Source organism: Apaloderma vittatum, unplaced genomic scaffold (genome assembly GCF_000703405.1).
Source record: "Apaloderma vittatum isolate BGI_N311 unplaced genomic scaffold, ASM70340v1 scaffold12068, whole genome shotgun sequence".
NCBI classification, from domain to species: domain Eukaryota; kingdom Metazoa; phylum Chordata; class Aves; order Trogoniformes; family Trogonidae; genus Apaloderma; species Apaloderma vittatum.
The window spans coordinates 1-17,285 of record NW_009731259.1 but is presented as its reverse complement, the minus strand read 5'-3'; the positions used below and the strand labels follow the sequence as shown (position 1 = coordinate 17,285).

General features: G+C 51.5%; 1 protein-coding gene across 1 annotated transcript; it reads left to right on the top strand.

Annotated features, from left to right (window-relative positions):
- The first annotated feature begins 7,177 nt into the window (after nt 1–7,177).
- On the top strand, nt 7,178–17,041 carry SH3TC2 (SH3 domain and tetratricopeptide repeats 2). The gene is made up of 11 exons (XM_009875126.1): nt 7,178–7,292; nt 8,065–8,184; nt 10,036–10,163; nt 11,967–12,072; nt 12,421–12,564; nt 12,691–12,892; nt 13,509–13,582; nt 14,374–14,571; nt 15,083–15,217; nt 15,324–15,365; nt 15,447–17,041. Exons 1-11 carry the CDS (start codon nt 7,178–7,180, stop codon nt 17,039–17,041), a joined length of 2,859 nt encoding a protein of 952 aa, XP_009873428.1.
- The last annotated feature ends 244 nt before the right edge of the window (nt 17,042–17,285 follow it).

Here is a 17,285-nt window from a genome sequence, read left to right as displayed (position 1 = left end):
GGAAGGGATGCAATGATCAAAAGAGCTCAAAAAGGCTTTGAGAGGCAGCATCGTGGGGCGGTACACTTGTGCCTGCTATTCTTTGCTGCCTTCCTTATCATTAAGGTGTCTATAGTGAAAAGAGTGCCTCTGAGACACCTGTCCATGGTGTCCCCACAGTGGGGCTTTCCTTAACACCTTCCTGCAAGCGGAATTGGAAAAAAACCAAGATATTTATACAGACGTGAACCAGAAGTCTCCTTTCAGCAACACAGTGCCCCAGGCAGGGGCTGCAGCGATCCTCCAACCCTGGAGCTCAGCTGGCTGGCTCTGGTCCTCCATTCTTCCTTCCCACGCTTTATCTGTGGCCTCCACTTCCCTGGCTCTATCTCCATGCATCTGGAGGCTCCCTGGGCAGTGACACCGCACCGTAGCCTGTGAAGCAGCAGTGTTGGGAGAGCTGCAGGCAGAAGCAGGGAGGATGCTCGGGGTTCTCACCTCAGTGCCAGGGAGGAGACTCCAAAGCAGCAGCCTAGGATGCTCCCAGAAGGATGGTCCCAGCCTCCTGACCCACCCAGGGAACAGCGGACACACATGGTCTGTTTTCCAGGAGTGCTTACTTCCTCTGCCTCTGGCTGAAAACAACGCTAGAGGAGCAGGCCTCAGCATTTCTGAAAATTAAGGGCTGAGTTCAGCTTAGTTCAGGCCTGGAGCCTGCTTAACCCTTCAGCTGCTGGACTGAGCAAGCTTCCCAATGCAGGCAGCAGCTTTGGATTGCCGTGTACTGCATGGGATGGGGAAAAGTAAGATGGGTCTTGGAAGTGGAAAAAAAGTCTTGAGTGAAAAGATATATCTTAAAGCCAGGCCTGTCTGTCTGCATTTCAGTGACTTGTCATGCTTGTTTTCCTTTTGCTGCAAAACTGTTGAACTTCCCCTGTGTCCTGCAGCCACTCAGGAAGCCCCTCCTTCCTGAGCCACCCCTAGCTGTCACACACCAGGGAAGATGCTGTCCCAGTGCCACCCAGTCTTGGGCACGCAAAGGTATGAGCAGATACATGGGAACAGGTCCCTCTCTCCCGCACTCCTGTGCCCTCACCCAAGCAGGCAGGTGCTGGTGTTGTAGCCTGAGGGCCCCAAATTTTGAGGTGGAGGTACGGTCTGGGCAGGTGCTTATCAGCACTCTGCACCCATTTGCAGAGGGTGAAAGCAAAAGCAAAGGGTGCAAAAATGATGAAATACCCCTGCAGGTCCTGTTTGCTCCTGCCAGTGTCCCTGCAGCCCCACTGGCTGCAGTCAGTGCTGGGGCTGGGTGGACTTTCAGGGGAGGAGGAAATGAAAATACTTCTCCACCTAACGCCAAAACATAACGCCCATATTAGAGCCATGAAACAGGCATTTGTTTGACCTGAAACAAAGTGTTTCATCTTGTTCATTTGTGGTTTTTCCCCAGCTGAACTTGATTTTAGGCTGACTTCCTTTTTCTTTTAGGTTCATTTTAAGTAACAAAGTGAAAAGCAACCTACCAAGGAATGGTCGACTTCTGCGCGCTCACAGAAGGAAACAGGAATATTAGAAATGCTTGATTTTAATTCTTCTGTTGTTTTCAAAATAATAATAAAAAATCCCCATGTTTTTTTCTACTAGCCCTGTTTGGGGAGTCTAGCCGCAGTGCACAAATACTGCTGGGTTCACAGATCTCTTGTTCTGTGTGTCTGTATTTGCATTTCATTAGAGAAGAAGGGGTTTCAGAGCCTCTGCCACCTCACCATGATGCCCAGACCCTGGCGCAGGTAAAGCCTCTCCCTGGGGCTTTGCTGTAGCAGAGGCAGTTGGTGCGCAACGAGGACAGAAGGTCCCAAGTCCCAAGGACACCGGGGCTGGGAGCAGGCGACAGGTGAGTCTGGTGGAGTCTTGCAATGCAAGGGATCCACGGCTGGTGCGGCCACGGAGGACCTGAGCTGAGCCCTGAGCTTCTCCCCGATTCTGTGGCTGTGGGCAGCCCTTGTTTACTGCTGAGCCAGGACGAAGGTGTTGCCTGGGTGTTCATGCTTCCCCTTGGGAGCCGGTGGTCTGCCAGCGTGCCGGGCTGTTTATAGCACAACTGCGGGTAACTCATTGACCTCCGTGCTGGCGGCTCTGCTCGAAAGTGGAGGCTTCCAAGATGATAAGCCGCTCTTGGAAGAAATTCCTTTCCTTGTGCAAGGGAGTGGCGGTGCTGAGCACTCTTGCCCATCTTGCAGACAAGTACACAGCCCCGCGCACACGCACGGGCAGGTGCACTGCATCTGGCACGGGCGGTGTTTCCTGAGGGGACCCAGCTTGGAGAGACTGGAGCTTCATGGCCAAGAGTTCTTCAGGAGGCAAGCAGAGCAGAGCAAGGGGCCCTGTGCAGTTGCTGGTGGAGGAGCAGGTCAGTACCGTCGCTCACACCGCTCTGCTAGGTGGCCGCTGCGCCAGGTATCTGTGTGAGTGCCAGTCGCACGCCTGCACCCTTCATTCCTAGCTGAGCAAACACAGCCTGGATGCGGCGCCTCCAGGTGGCTGGAGCAGCCTGGTGCTGGGACAGAGCTGGTTAAGTCCAGGTTGGGGCAAAGAGTTTGTGTTTTCAGTCCTGGCTGAAAATAAGGCTCAGATGTGGTGGTGATGAGCACACCAGGGAAGGATAGGTTTGTTCTGGGTCCTTTGAATTCAGGAACTGATGGGTAATGGACAGGAGAAATCACAGCAGACACATTGAATTTAGGAAAGTGGATTTGGTCCCAGGGTGCTGCTGCCTGACAGCCCTGGAGACTGACAGTATCTGCAACAGATACTCCAGACGGTCACCCTGCCTCCTGTTTTGTCCCTGGGGAGGGGCGTGTAGCCGGCTGGCACACTGCCTGCAGAGGCTGGCATGGCTGTGCCAGGTTCGCAAAGCAAGCAGAGACCTCAGAGAGTTGGCACAGGTGAAGACCCCCAGTCAGCACAGGCTGAGACCCCTGAGAAATTGCTTCTGTATTTATTAGGACCAAGCTTGTCCAGGGAGGTGAGGCTGAGGGCTTCAGCAGCAGCAATGGGGGGGGTCTCCAGGGGAGATCCAGAGTAGTAAGCAGCAGGATGGGGAATGCAACAGGAGGTTTTTGGGGTGCTGGCCAAAATGAAAATTCCATTTCAGATCAAACAGGAGGTTGATAGCTTTGCTTGTAGAGGGCTGGGTTTGGTCACTAAGTTGTCTAGGTAAACATAAAAGCAAAAAGAGTTTTAACACCACAAAGGAAACCAGTTTTGTTCAGAAAATGAAACATAGCATTCTGTTGATTTTTTTTTTTTAAAAAGAGTGTTATTTTCCCCTGGGTAGAAGAATGTGGCTCTAACTGGTGAACAGGTGTTGCTAAAACCAACAATATTCTGAATGAAGCAAAAACTTTGTCTGAAAACACCTGCCCTGTTTGAGTGTTGATCACTTTGACAACGTGGACCCAAAATAGCAACATCTCTCATGTAAAAATGTGTCTGACTCCATTGCAGAAACTCATCTCTGTGCTCTGAGCTCAGGCAGGACAAAACTTACACCTGGATCTGAATTCTCCCTCCAGCTCCTGAACCTTCAGAGCATCCCTAGGTCGACTGGGGGAGTTTTCTAAATACGGAGCTCTCCAGGGCTGGAGTGCGACAGGAGCAGACAGTGTCCTTGCCACAGGGAGAGCAGCCCTGGCCTGTCCCAGAAGCTCACCTTCGTGCAGGTCCCCGCAGCTGTGCAGCTTTGTGTGGGAAACATCAGCTTGTCTTCAGCACGCCAGGAGAAAGCTGCAGCGCTTCGCACCCATTTAACGTCCTTGGCTCAGGAGGGTGGGTGAGCTGCAGCAAGGAGGATGAGGAGGATGGTCCCTTTTCTAGGCAAGCCCAATATTTCAACATCTGGTTTCTTCTGATGAGAACTAGCAATCCCCGTGCTTTCATCCTTCTCCTGGGCAGATAGGCTGGTGCCTGGCTAGGACTGCACAGGCCTGTTGCTTAGTGCGATTCTCCCTGCAAAGCCTTTTGGTTTGACTTCACTTTTTTTAGAAGTTTCCCAAGCCAGACCCATGAACATGGACTTCATCCTGCCACAGCCTGTCCCAAAGCTAGCTACTCCTCATGCTAAAGTACGAGGGGTATTGCAGTGGTGGCAGGCAGCCCCCATCATGGCATGGGAATCCGGTGAGAATATTCACTGGAGTAATTACTCACTATTGTGGACAATCTCAGTGCCTTGTCACGTGTTGGGATGCAGCTTGGCTGTCTGAGAGAGCCAGCAATGCTCCTGGAGCACACCACAGCAAACAAGTCACTGCTGTGATGGCTCTGGCACTGGCTGGTTGTTGAAGTAAACAGACAAACAAAAGTATTAAAAAAACTGAATTAAAAAAAAAGTCTTTAAAATACTTCCATGTCTGTGACTTCTCTCCCTAGACCTTTTGGGTTTTATTTTGCAGGTGCTGTGTTGCTTCTCCCCAGAGATGCTCTGCACATATCTGTCACCTATAGTGCAGTGAGACCACACAGCTGGTCCTGAATCCTGGTCCTGGAGACTGGGGAGGGTCAGAACATGTCAACGAAGAAGGAATGAGACTCCATCCTGGGAAGTGCAGGGGATCCCACACAGCAGCCAAATCTGTCTCTCCTGATGTTCAAATCTGGGGTTCAGACAGTTGTGATCTGAGAGATAAGATGAGCCCTGCTCGCCCCACAGGAGCCCACAGTGTCTGTGCTCGCAGGGAACTCATCTGCAGCTTGCCTGGCTGTAGTTCTACTCTGCTGAGGTTGGTGTGGAGCTGGAGATGCAGCCCACTGCCCTTGCTGTGAAATGGGGAAAGTGTCAGACCTGCTAGGCGGGAGAGTGGTCCAGGACCAGCGCCAGCTGGAGGATGCTGGACCAGCCTCAGTGGGGCATCCCCTCAGGTGAGGCCGGTGCTTGCAGTGCTGTGGGGTTGTTCAGCCTGGAGAAAAGGAGGCTGAAGGGAGACCTTATTGCTCTCTACTTGGAAGGAGGTTTTAGTGAGTTGGGATCGGTCTCTTCTCCCAGGCAACAAGCAAAAGGACAAGAGGGAATGGCCTCAAGTTGTGCCAGGGGAGATTTAGATTCAACATTAGGAAAAATTTATTCACTGAAAACGTTACCAAGCATGGAGCAGGCTGCCCACGGAAAGGGTGGAGTCACTGTCCCTGGAGGTGTTTCCGAGAGGTACAGATGTGGCACTTAGGGAAATGGTTTAGTGGTGGACTTGGCAGTGTTGGGCTTGCAGCTGGACTTGATGATTTTAAAGGTCTTTTTGAACCTTCTTTGGCTCAGTTTTTAGTAACAGAAACACTTTTACTGAGGAGAGCCAGCCCCTCAAGCCAAGAGACAGGGGCCAGGAGCAAAATGTCCCCCCCACAATCCAGGAGGAGATGGTCAGTGACCTGCTGCTCAACATCAATGTGCACAGATCTATGGGACTGAGTGGGATTCATCCTAGAGTGCTGAGAGAATTGGCAAAATTAACCTCATCTAAAATGTGTTGACTTCAGGGATGAAGGCACTGTCCATCATTTACCAGCAGTCCTGGCTGACTGGGGATGTCCCAGCTGATTGGAAGTCAGCCAATATAACACCCATCTATAAGAAGGGACAGAGGAAGGATCCAGGAAATTACAGGCCTGTTAGTTTGACTTCAGTGCCAGGGAGGCTGATGGAGCAGATCATCCCGAGTTCCATTATGCAGCACATGCAGGACAAGCAGGTGATCACGCCCAGTCAGCACAGGTTTGTGAAGGGCAGGTCCTGTTTAACAAACCTGATCTCCTTCTCTGACAGGGTGACACACTTGTTGGATGAAGGGAAGCCTGCGGTTGCTGTCTACCTTGGCTTTAGTAAGGCATTTGACACTGTTGCCCACAGCATTCTCCTAAAGAAATTGACAGTCCTTGGCTTGGATGGGCATACGCTTTGCTGGGTAAAAAAACTAGTTAGATGGCCGAGTCCAAAGAGTCGTGGTCAATGGAGTTAAATCCAGTTGGTGGCCGGTCACGAGTGGTGTCCCCCAGGGCTCAGTACTGGGCCTGGTCCTGTTTAACATTTTCATCAGTGATTTGGATGAGGGAATAGAGTGCACCCTTAGTAAATTTGCAGATGACACCAAGTTGGGTGGAAGTGTCGATCTGCCTGAGAGTACTGAGGCTCTACAGAGGGATCCAGATAGGCTGGATCGCTGGGCCAAGGCCAGTCACAGGAGTTTCAACAAGGCCAAATGCCGGGTCCTGCACTTCAGCCACAACAACCCCCGGCAGCGCTACAGGCTCAGGGAGGAGTGGCTGGAGAGCTGCCAGGCAGAGAGGGGCCTGGGGGTGTTGGTGGACACCAGCTGAACAGGAGCCAGCAGTGTGCCTAGGGGGACAAGAAGGCCAACGGCATCTGGGCCTGGATCAGATGCGGTGCTGTCAGCAGGAGCAGGGAGGTGACCACTGCCTGTACTCGGCTTCGGTGAGGCCTCACCTTCAGTGCTGTGTCCAGTTTTGGGCCTCTCACTACAGGAGGGACACTGAGGTGCTGCAGAGGGTACAGAAGTGGGCTGCCGAGCTGGGAAAGGGTTTGGAGCCCGTGTCCTGTGAGGAGCAGCTGAGGGATCTGGGGCTGTTTAGCCTGGACAAGAGGCCTTATCCACTCTCTACAACTCCCTGACAGGAGGTTGTAGCGAGGCGGGGTTGGTCTGTTCTCCCTAGTGGTGAGTCACAGGACAAGGGGAAATGGCCTTAAGTTGTGCCAGGAGAGGTTTGGGTCAGATATTAGGAGGAATTTCTTTACTGAGAGGGTTGTCAGCCATCGGAACAGGCTGCCCAAGGAGGGGGTTGAGTCGCCATCCCTGCAGGTGTTTAAGAGACAGACAGATGTGCTGAGGGACATATTTTAGTGTGTTGATAGGCCTAGGAAAAGGTTGGACTCAATGTTCTTGAAGGCCTCTTCCAACGGAACCTGTTCCATAACTGCTGCCCATTGATTCTACGCGGTGCTAGGATACTAACCCAAACATACCGTGAGTCTGCCATTGCCCTGCCTGGCTGGCAGAGGGTGCCCGCTGCAGAGGCGCGCTGTGCACTGCGCTGGGGCTGAGCTGCGGTGCCGGCTGGGCCACGAGAAGCCCGCTTGCCCCTGCCAGTGCAGCAGCAGCCCCAGCTGGGCACTGCTGGTGTCTCTGGACACATGGGTGGCTGTTTTGGGACCCTCCGGCACAGTGACCGGGACCGAGACCGAGGCCGGGACCAGGACCGAGACCGGGGCCGAGAGCAGGACCGGGAACAGTCCCTGGGGCACACAGGTAAGCTGTCCATGGGGATGCCACGGCTCTGCTCTGCCCGAGTGGGGCTCAATACTCGAGGCTGCAAAGCCTGGCGAGGCCTCATGGGGCCGCTGGGGAGACCCCGGCGCTGGGCGCTGGCTGCCGTTGGCTGCCGTTGGCTGCCGGGGCTGCCCGCCTGCCTTTCCCGAGAAGGCCACTGGGGTTCCCTCTTGCTGGGCGCTTTCTGTGTCACTAGATTTGGGTTTGTGGGAGGACAAAGCAGGGCACTTTGGCCAAGAAGGGGAGAGAACAGCTCAGGGGGTTGGTTTATTCCCATGCCGTTGGCTTTTCGGGAGCTCCCTTGCTGCCACCACTGCCCTGCTGCCACTGCTGCCCAGGAGCACCCCAAACGTCCCAAGGCTTGCAGATCCCCTGGGGTGCTGCCAGCCCCCAAGGTGTAATTCGCATGCCAGCATGCCTGAAGGAGCTAACGGGGCTGTGCTAGCAGTCTGGAGGAGGGAGGTGGCTCAGGGCTGGTGCCTGTGGCCACATGTCCCCCCGGGAGAGTCAGTAGCAGGGTGAGGCCTCAGCCCCAACTGCCAGGAGCACAGCCCTGATTGCTGGGAGCTTCGCTCAGCTCCAGGCCAAAGCTGTTTTCTGCCCACTGTTACAAAATATTTCAGCACTGGGGAGGTAAATTAGTCACTGGCACAACTGGGAACAACTCCCCACCAGTGGTTTCAGTTGGTCTCAGGTGGGGAGCATCCTTCTGGGGATCTGAACGCTTCTCCCCATCACCTGTCTTCCTCAGGTGAAAAATGTGAGTCCCAGTGCCACCGCTCCCCCACGTTCCTGCACCGCTTGGGCCAACCAAAGAGCTCCAAAGCCCCACACCGGGTAAAATGGTGTCGGAAGAAGACCAAGGCAGCAGGTACCTGTCCCTGGGAAAGGGGGACTCAGCTCCTGCTCACTGGGACCTGGCTGAACAAACGGAGCCCGGCGGGGTCTGCCAGGATGCAGGGAGGAGAGGAAGGGAGGGAGGAGTGAAGCAACCAGCAGGCAACTCCTGCCCAGGCGGGAGCCAGCTCAGGCCTAGCTCTGCCTGTGGCTTGTTTCGCTTCCCCATCTCCACTTCGCCCATGTGCGGAAGCGGACTGAGTTGCTGGAGGAAGTCCTTTATGAAGTGTGTTCAAATCAGCTGTTCAGAAATGTAGAGCTTTTTCTTTCAAAGAAATGCTCATTCATTACATGTCCAGCCTTGGGCCATTCTTTTCTACTGCTAACTATAAATAAGAATTTTAATTCTTCATGCAAATAACAGTTTGTTTGACTGACTAGCGAAGCTGGCTCATTAAAAAAACTGTATAGTTGTGGTCACAGAAGTGACTTGCAAAAACCAGTGCACATTTCATCTCCACATCTCTGGGTACATATTTGTCTACCAAGTCCAACCTGATTACTGACAAAAATTGTTTTTTGATCTTGTTATCCCTCCACAGCCAATACAGCTGTGGAAGAGCAAGATGGATTTTTATGCGTCTCAGCCTTCATTAACATAATTACCAGCTAAAGTTTACGTTCAACTGACAATGTATGAGAATGCAGCTTGGGTTTCAGATACCAACCAGAGCAGAGAGGGGAGCAAATCTCATTTTGACTATCAAATGGATAAGCAAAGAGTTTTGTAAGCTCACCTGCACTGGAGAAGTGCTCTCGCTCTAAGGTCTCCTCTCCAAAACATCTCTGTCCTGGGATCACCTTTCTATCTGAGCTGCTCAGTGAGGGTCTGTCCCAAGAGCACGGAGGGAACGTCCCCTCACTTTGAAGCCACTCCAGAACCAGAAAGAAGCCAGTCATCAAGGGCATCATGTACTTAGGACACATCCATTCCACGGACCTTGCCTTCAGCCTTTAGGGTGATACCAGATGCACACAATTCCCAGCCAGATCTGCAGTGCAGCCCATGGGCTTTGCTTTCAGGTGGCATAGTTAGGCAGAATGTCCTAGACCTCTGCCACAAAATTTGACAGCAGCTCTTCCATGTGTTTTCTCCTTTCAAGGTAAGGCTGGGACATCAGAGCCAAGCAGCCTCACTACTGAGGCAAAAGAAGTATCTCCAGGCCCCAGTACTGAGGCAAAAGAAGTATCTCCAGGCCCCAGTACTGAGGCAAAAGAAGAATTTCCAGGCCCCACTACTGAGGCAAAAGGAGTATCTCCAGGCCCCAGTACTGAGGCAAAAGAAGAATCTCCAGGCCCCAGTACTGAGGCAAAAGAAGTATCTCCAGGCCCCAGTACTGAGGCAAAAGAAGAATCTCCAGGCCCCAGTACTGAGGCAAAAGGAGTATCTCCAGGCCCCAGTACTGAGGCAAAAGAAGTATCTCCAGGCCCTGCTACTGAGGCAAAAGAAGTATCTCCAGGCCCCACTACTGAGGCAAAAGAAGAATCTCCAGGCCCTGCTACTGAGGCAAAAGAAGTAGCTCCAGACACCTCCTCGGCGCTGCTGGCTACTCGAGAGGACCTTCCACCAGGTAAGATTATGCCTTTGGTGTCACCTAGATTTCCAGAGGTTGAATGTAGCAAGGCCTGACACTGCAGCTAACTGACCCCCTGTCATCCCTTGAGTTTCTCATCTTTGTTGCTGCAAGGAGATGATGGGTTGTCTGAGCATGGAGGGGGCTGGAGGCACTGGTGGGGCTGGCTGCAGGGGAGCGGTGTGAAAGAGGCAGCTCTGTCTGGCATGGACCTCCTTCTTCCCCTTAACCCTACCTATTTCCTTTTCAAGAGATTTCACTCTCCTTCTACATTGAGAGCTGTTCTTCCCAGTGCCTCAATTCCCAGCTCCAGGAAGCAGCCAGAACGAAGCTGTGGGCTCTGGAGAATGACGAGAGAGATGCCTGTGCTCTCTTCAAGGTAGGATCTCCAACCCCATCAGGCAGAGCATATACTGGGAGGCTTCTAGTGCGATGGGATGTATGGTGGGAAACCAAATGCCGCTGAGAAAGAGAAATTCCTCCAAGGCTGCTGCAGAGTGTGTTCCTGCACACAGAGACTCTCTAGGGCACTGGAATGATGAACTGGTAACACGTGAGAGGCAGATGCAAAGCTGAGCCTCATGTCAGGAGCCTCATATTGGAGGCTCTGAGCTGCCTGAGGGATCATGCAGATAGCCCTGGGCTGAGTCTAAAGAGCTGGGGATGCAGAGCTGGAATCACCAAAGCTGCGTGCCAGACTCAGGCCCAAGGTGAAGGGAGCCTCTGAAGACTTCATACAGAAAAATCCCTATGGATATAGAGATGTGTTGCCTGATCTAGTCGAGAGGTGGCGTCCCTGCCCATGACAGGGAGTTTGGATTAAATGATCTCTAAGGTCCCTTCCAGCCTAGGCCATTCTATGGTTCTATGATTCTGTGATGTTTACTGGTCTGAACTCTTCTTCCCTGCTGATTTTTAAGGCCCTAGCCCCTCAGGGCTCCCTGCAGAGCTTCTCTGAGGATCTGGAACACTGTAAACATACTAGTGCCAGCAATAGTGAGAGTCTCCTTCTCTGGAGACTTTCAAAGCCCACCCGCATGCGTTCCTGTGTGACCTGGCCTAGATGACCCTGCTTTGGAAGGCAGGTTGGACTAGATGATCTCCAGAGGTCCCTTCCAACCCCTAACGTTCTATGATTCCATGAATCTCCTTTGAGGTGCAGTTACTGCCTTCAGCCTCAGAGCTGCAGTTTGGAAGCTATGCCTGTCTTGACTGAACATTAAGCCACGCTGTGGGTGATGGGGGCAGTAGCACCCTGTGAGCTGTGAAGGAAAAACTGATAGGAGAAGAAGCACCCCACGAAAAGCAGTCTCTCAGGATTGTTAGGTGGCAGTTAGTCAGAGGCCTATGGTACACAAGATATAGGGAGTAGTTTAGCACAAGTTGTAAAAGAACATAAACCAAAAATAATTGACAAGAACACCAGTGATAAGGGTATCTAACAAGGACCATCTGGTGACGAAGCCCCTTGTGGAGTTCGAGGACAAGATACCTTACGAAATGTGCTGAGAACAACTAGTTTTGGGACTAAGGTAAAAAGTTCATTGTGAGGAAGACATACGGCCTTCATCCCTGAAGACCCCTGCCCACGACCACCAGGAGACACTGCGCAAGTGTCAAGGGGAGGAGCAGCCAACCACCGGAACTGAGTGCCTTTTCCGGGATAGCTCATGAATATGTATAGGCATCTCATGAATATGTAACTTTCACGGCATATAACCAAGGTAAGTGCATCGTTCAGGTGTGCACGTCTTTGGAGGAGAGATCCCCCGTGCACCAGCGCGCTTATTAAAACAGACCTACTTTATAACTTCTCGAGTTATAGAGTCTTTTCCGCGTGTCAGTGGGTATGACTCGCGTGTCTGAGTTTCAAAGGCAAAGTGGTTCTGGTGTGTGCCACAGGGAAAAAGATTTGGAGAAGGGGATGAAGCTTCTTCACTCTTTCACTGCACCATGGGTACGTACAAATACTCCATCCCTCCTGGCTGAAGGACTCGGCTGGCTGCTTGCACCCTCCCCTTAATCCCAGGCAACCAACTTGCATAGCTTTGGTCTTGACTGTGCTAATAAATGAGTGCCCAATCTTATTCTAGTGTCTAATACTATTCCCATACTGGCAACAGAGACCCTCTGTCAGAGTCTCAGGATTGTCCCTTAATCTTGATTTGTCTTCGGTGTGTAGGAGCTGTCAGCCACCTTGGTCTGTGTGCAAGCACAGAAGGATCAGTTCCTCCTCACTTTCAACACCTTAGAAGAAGTCTGGAAGTTTTACACATACCTGACATTAGGTAATGTTTTCAAGGTGTGGGCGTTCTAAACAGGCAGTGTGAGAAGCATTTTTGGAGACGGTATTCTTTGACACCAAAAAAAGCATAATGTAACAGGGTGGCCAGATGAAGAATAAGAGGACCTTGATGTCCATCTACTCTATAGATGTATGAAACACTGTCTGGATCAGTGAACAAGGAGGATGCCTTTTGGGTGATCCCTCTATTGCATTTTGGGGATGCAAACAGAGTTAGAGGCTGTTGCCTCACAGCACGGTGGCAGATGGCAGACAGGGAGACATCCAAAGAGCACTTCATTCTGCCCGGTAAAGGAGGATGCTAACACTGCTTTCCCTCTCGGTTTCTTAGGATACGTGGGCAACTGTCTGGAGCAGCTTCTCTTTGACCAGGTGTACTGGCTAAATTGTGCCCTGGTGGAGGACACAAAGATCAGAGTTACTGTGGATGAAGCTCGCTTGGCCGGCATATATATGGATCTGCTACTCCAGGAAGGTGGGAAGGGGCTGCGTATGTAGGGACTGCCTCAAAAGTGCCTCAGCAGGGCTGTGCTGTAGCCCTGTGCTGAGCTATGTGTTGCACTGATGCCACTGACCTGGGCGTGACTCCTTCTACTTGCAGGTAACTTTTTTTCCAGAGCAGTGCCTGGTCTCTGGCAGCCTGAGCAGGAAAGAGAGGGAGACCTGCAGCTCTGCGAGAATGACCTGATCCATGTAAAGAACATTGGAAAGAAGTCCGAGTGGGAAGGGATGTCCTTACTGACGGGTCACCAAGGTCTGGTGCCTCTGACAGCTGTAGAGCTAACACTTCACCCATTTCACCAGTAAGTAGACTGGCCGATTAATGGGGTTCAAGCCAAGATTCCTTCCTGATCCTGATGCATGAGCTGGCATGGGGTGAGAAACTGCTCTTACTTCTGGCAACGAGCAAGATCTACGCAATTTTGTGAGGGTATACATTACGTGTAAGGACAATTACTGGGACCAATTCACATGTTGTTAATAGGACAGTGCAAGGACACGCTTCAGATATTCTTGTATGATACTGATTTAGGTCATACCTGAGATTATTTGTGATTTACAGGGGAATAACTGAGAGAAAAAGCATATCCCAAGACCTAGGTAATGCCAGTCAAATGAAACCTCCCACTGGACACCTGGCTGTGCCCCAGAGACACCCTCTTGTATGCCCACAGTGAAACCCTCCTTACAGTCTGCCACATTTATCCTGCTCTTACCATGTGGGGTGAGGCTGCAGTTGTGAGGTGGAAACTACCCTCTGTGCCCAGTAACACCATTATAAGGAATTTCTGGACTGGCTGTGGTGGCCATGCTCTGTAGCAGCTCTGGCACTCCCAGGGGACAGAACATCTGTCCTGCCTATCCCCAGTGCCAGCCTGAGGACAGGACTGCTCAGAGAGGTTCCCCTTTGCCTTGCAGGTGGTTCCTGAAGAATTATGCTGTGGGATTTGGCATTTCCCAGGAGATCAGTGGGATGACCTCTCAGCCAATTGGTGAGTGATACCTGTGTGATGCAGCTGCCCTCCCCAGGGAAGGACACGGCTCTTGTGAACCTGGGCTTGGCCACAAATGCAAAGGGCCCATCTCTTGTTCTAACAATGACTCTCCATTGCAAGGTGCTCTAAGGGAATACTGCCTCTTTGGGCTTTCCTGAACGGAGAACACGGCTTGTGAACTGCACGTACTTTGTAGGATGATCTGAGGCTGCTGGTGGCATCCTTCTGCCACTGTTTTTTTCTATTCTACTGCAATTTTACCTCTCCTTGAATTCTTTCAGGACTGAAGTTTTAAATAATTTAAATAGTTAGGGTCCCCACCAGTGTGCACATGAAACCTCTGCCCAGTCATTAGCCCCAGGCCATCCTTGTCCAGACATGGGCATCGTTCAGACCATGCTGGTCTTGGGAAGTCACTGCAGATGTGAATTTGGCATGTAGTGTGATGGACATCTGCATTGTTAGAGACTTCACTGCTGGCAGAGAATTGAGACAGTGCAGATTCTGTGAAGCTCCATGTTTCCGGCCACCTTCCATACTGCAGTTCTCAGAGGTTTCAGTTTTTCACTGTGTGATGTTTACTCATGTCTCTTGTATATTTTATTATAATCCTCTTTTCAAGAAGAAACTGCAGAGATCTTAGTCCGAGAGCAAACCAAATCTGAGGGGACAGAGAGTCCGCCTTCTCAAGCTGAAATCATGGTCTCTTCTTCCCCAAGTCTTTTCCAGCGAGGAAGTTTTAACTGTGGCCTCACACTGAAATGCCCTTGTTTGCCTTGGTTTTCCAGTCAAAGGCAGATGCACCGCCACAGTGGACCACAGAGGAGCGGCATCTGATGAACTGAGTTTCTCCAAAGGAGATGGCATAGAAGTCGTTGGTTTCTTCATTCCAGGACTCCCATGGTTTGTGGGCAAATCCCTCAGCAGTGGGAGCATCGGCTTTGTCCCAACACGATACATAAGGATCGAGGCTTGCAAACCTCTGTAAGTTTACTGCTTCTGTCTAGATAAGTTAAATCACGAGAATGAAGGGAAGACTTCAAGTCCCAACTCAAGGCCATGTGAGAGTTCAGGGAAGGTGATGTGCTTTGCAAGGCCTTCATAGAGGATCCATTTGAGATCTCTCCAGAAGCTTTGGCCAGGCTTTGCTGCCAATAGGCTGCAGGAGTCTCTGCCCGCACAAAGTAATCATTTTTCACTCGCCTCAGGTGATTATAGGAGAGGAACATATCAGGCCCTGGGCTAAACATGGCTCAGAAAGGGCTTCTGGAGACAAAAAAGACCAACAGGTCCCTCCTTCTGGTACTCTTTGGTTCCTCCATGGAGAATCTGGATCTGAGAGCCCTGATGAGGAAGGTGTCCAGACTCCTGTATCCATCTGCAGTTTTCTGATGGAAGGAAGAGGAAGGATGGGAAAGCCCATCTCATTCCACAGAACAGCTGCAGTGTCAGGGGATGGGGAGACACTGATATTTTTCCCTTGATGTCTATCTCAACCCAGGAGAAATGTGTTTCTGAGTGAAGAAGAAAAATTCTCTCTCCTACACATCCCCTGCAATGATGACAAACAGCACTTCATCACCCTCCTCAGTGACCTGGCATGCACTGACATCACCTCTGTGTACTGGCTGGGTGAGTTTCCCCTTTCCTTACATCTGTAAGGTGTGAACAGTTTATCTGCACATTAACACTGACCAAAGCTTTGGGCTTTTTTTTATCTGTTTGTCTCTTCTTGTAGATGGCTCTGAACCTACGGCCATATTCCCAAAAGTGCCATCAGGTATGTGGAGGGGACAAAATGGGATGCTTTTATGGTGACTTCTAAGAGTGAATTTTGACGTGGTTTTCTTGTCCCTTCCAGAAGCTGTTCCCTGCGGCTGTAAAGATATCCAGCAGTTCCAGTCTTTGGAAGAAATAAATGACTTTGCTACGACTAGCACCTCCAAGCTGTCTACCCCAGGGAGTGAATCAACCCCTGCTACATTGGAAGAGACTATTCTGAAGAAGGGGGATGATTTGGATCATCCCAAGTTCTTTATTGACCTCAATGCTGGATACATGGGAGATGCTGATGCCTTTGAACCCATATTGACCTTTCTTAACCAAGACGGTTACGTGTCTGCTTTTCAAAGCCTCTATGATCTCGGTTTTTCCTTTTTCACCTCCACTTTTCGTGGCTTCTCTGATGAAGATGAACTGGTCTTGTACCTCGAGACATCCAGGAAGTGGGCCATGAGGAATCATTTGGTTTGGGCTCATGCTAGGCTCTGCTTTCTCTTGGGTAAGCTCTATATCAAAAAGGTCAAGTTCTCCAAGGCTCAAGTCTACTTTGAGGAAGCCATGGCCATCCTGGACAGGAGTTTTAGGGACCTGCGCCTGTTGGTTGCACTGCATGTGAACCTTGCCTCCACGTACTTGAAACGGAACATGAAGTACGAGTTCTCCTTCCTGCTGGGAAAAATGGTGGCCTTGCTTGTCTGCTTGCCTGGCCACCCTTTCAGCTCTGAAAATGAGGTGGAAGCCATGATGTACGTCCTGAGGGAAGCCATTGCTGTGGGTAATGCTCTCTTGGAAGCACGGGTCTGCTTCCTTATTGTCAAGCTCTTCCTCCAACTCGGCAAAAACGATAAAGTGCTGCCCTTTGCCGAGCATCTTCAATGGCTCACCACCGCTTTACTTAGCCGAGACGCTAGTTCTGTGCCATTGGATGCCAGACCCATCTTGAGCTATCTGTACAACAAGAAGGATTTGCCAAATATTGCACTGGCCTCTGCCAGATTGTTTGTTCCCAGGAGCACCAAGGAGGCACCAACACTAATTTGGAGAGCCGGCTTAATCCTCCAGAATGCTTCCAAACTCCTGGGAAGCCAGCTGGAGAGGAACAGCATCCCAGCTCTGGCTTGTTTCTATCTCATTCAAGCACTGCATTTCTCCTGCGAGAGCACAGTTGTGCGCATCCAGAGGACACTGTATGCCATCTTGTCCAAGATGTACCTCCAGCATGGTTTGTTGGACATGGCGCTTTGTTGTGCGGACAGGGCCGTAACCCTCAGCAGACTGATGGGCGAAGAACAAGTTTTTGAGTCTTCCATCTTTTTAGGATGGGTGTATCTCCTGCACAGCCAGCCAGGCCCAGCTGCAGACATCCTGTGGCAGCTCTCGCTCTCTCTGCTCGGGAAGGACAGCGCGACTCAGAGCGGAGCTGTGCACAATCTCCTGGCCATTGCCCTCAAAGGAGTAGGGCAGGTGCAAAAGGCTGCAGAGAACTACCTCCGAGCCCTGCACAAAGCCGAGGAGACAGGGAACAAGAGGAACCAGGCTATCGCCCTGGCTAACCTGGAACAGCTGAACCTCTCACACGGAGCAAACCATCTGTCTGAGCTCTACCTGCTCCAGTCGACTCAGCTCTGCGCTGAGCTTCAGGGCAGCAAATACCCAGAGATGGAGCTGGCGTAGGTGCTGGTGCGGCTAGCGCAGGCCGTGGTGAACAGGCAGAGGACGGAAGACGGCAAACTCTGTTATGAACTGGCGTTGGCTTTTTCCCTGAAGTGGCAAAACCTGTGGAGAGAGTAGAGCCTTGCTAGCGGGAACCAGGGCAGCGCCAACCTCTGTGCAGCACCCTGTCAGGTGCCTTAAGGCAGTCCCCTGACCTGTCCTTTTCCCTTCCGTGTACTGTGGGATATTTAGAGAACAGCAGACA

Coding starts and splice junctions, on each gene's coding strand:
- SH3TC2 (XM_009875126.1), top strand. CDS start 7,178: ATGGGTGGCTGTTTTGGGACCCTCCGGCACAGTGACCGGGACCGAGAC. Junction 7,293..8,064: donor ACAGTCCCTGGGGCACACAG/GTAAGCTGTCCA, acceptor TGTCTTCCTCAG/GTGAAAAATGTGAGTCCCAG. Junction 12,565..12,690: donor GGATCTGCTACTCCAGGAAG/GTGGGAAGGGGC, acceptor TTCTACTTGCAG/GTAACTTTTTTTCCAGAGCA.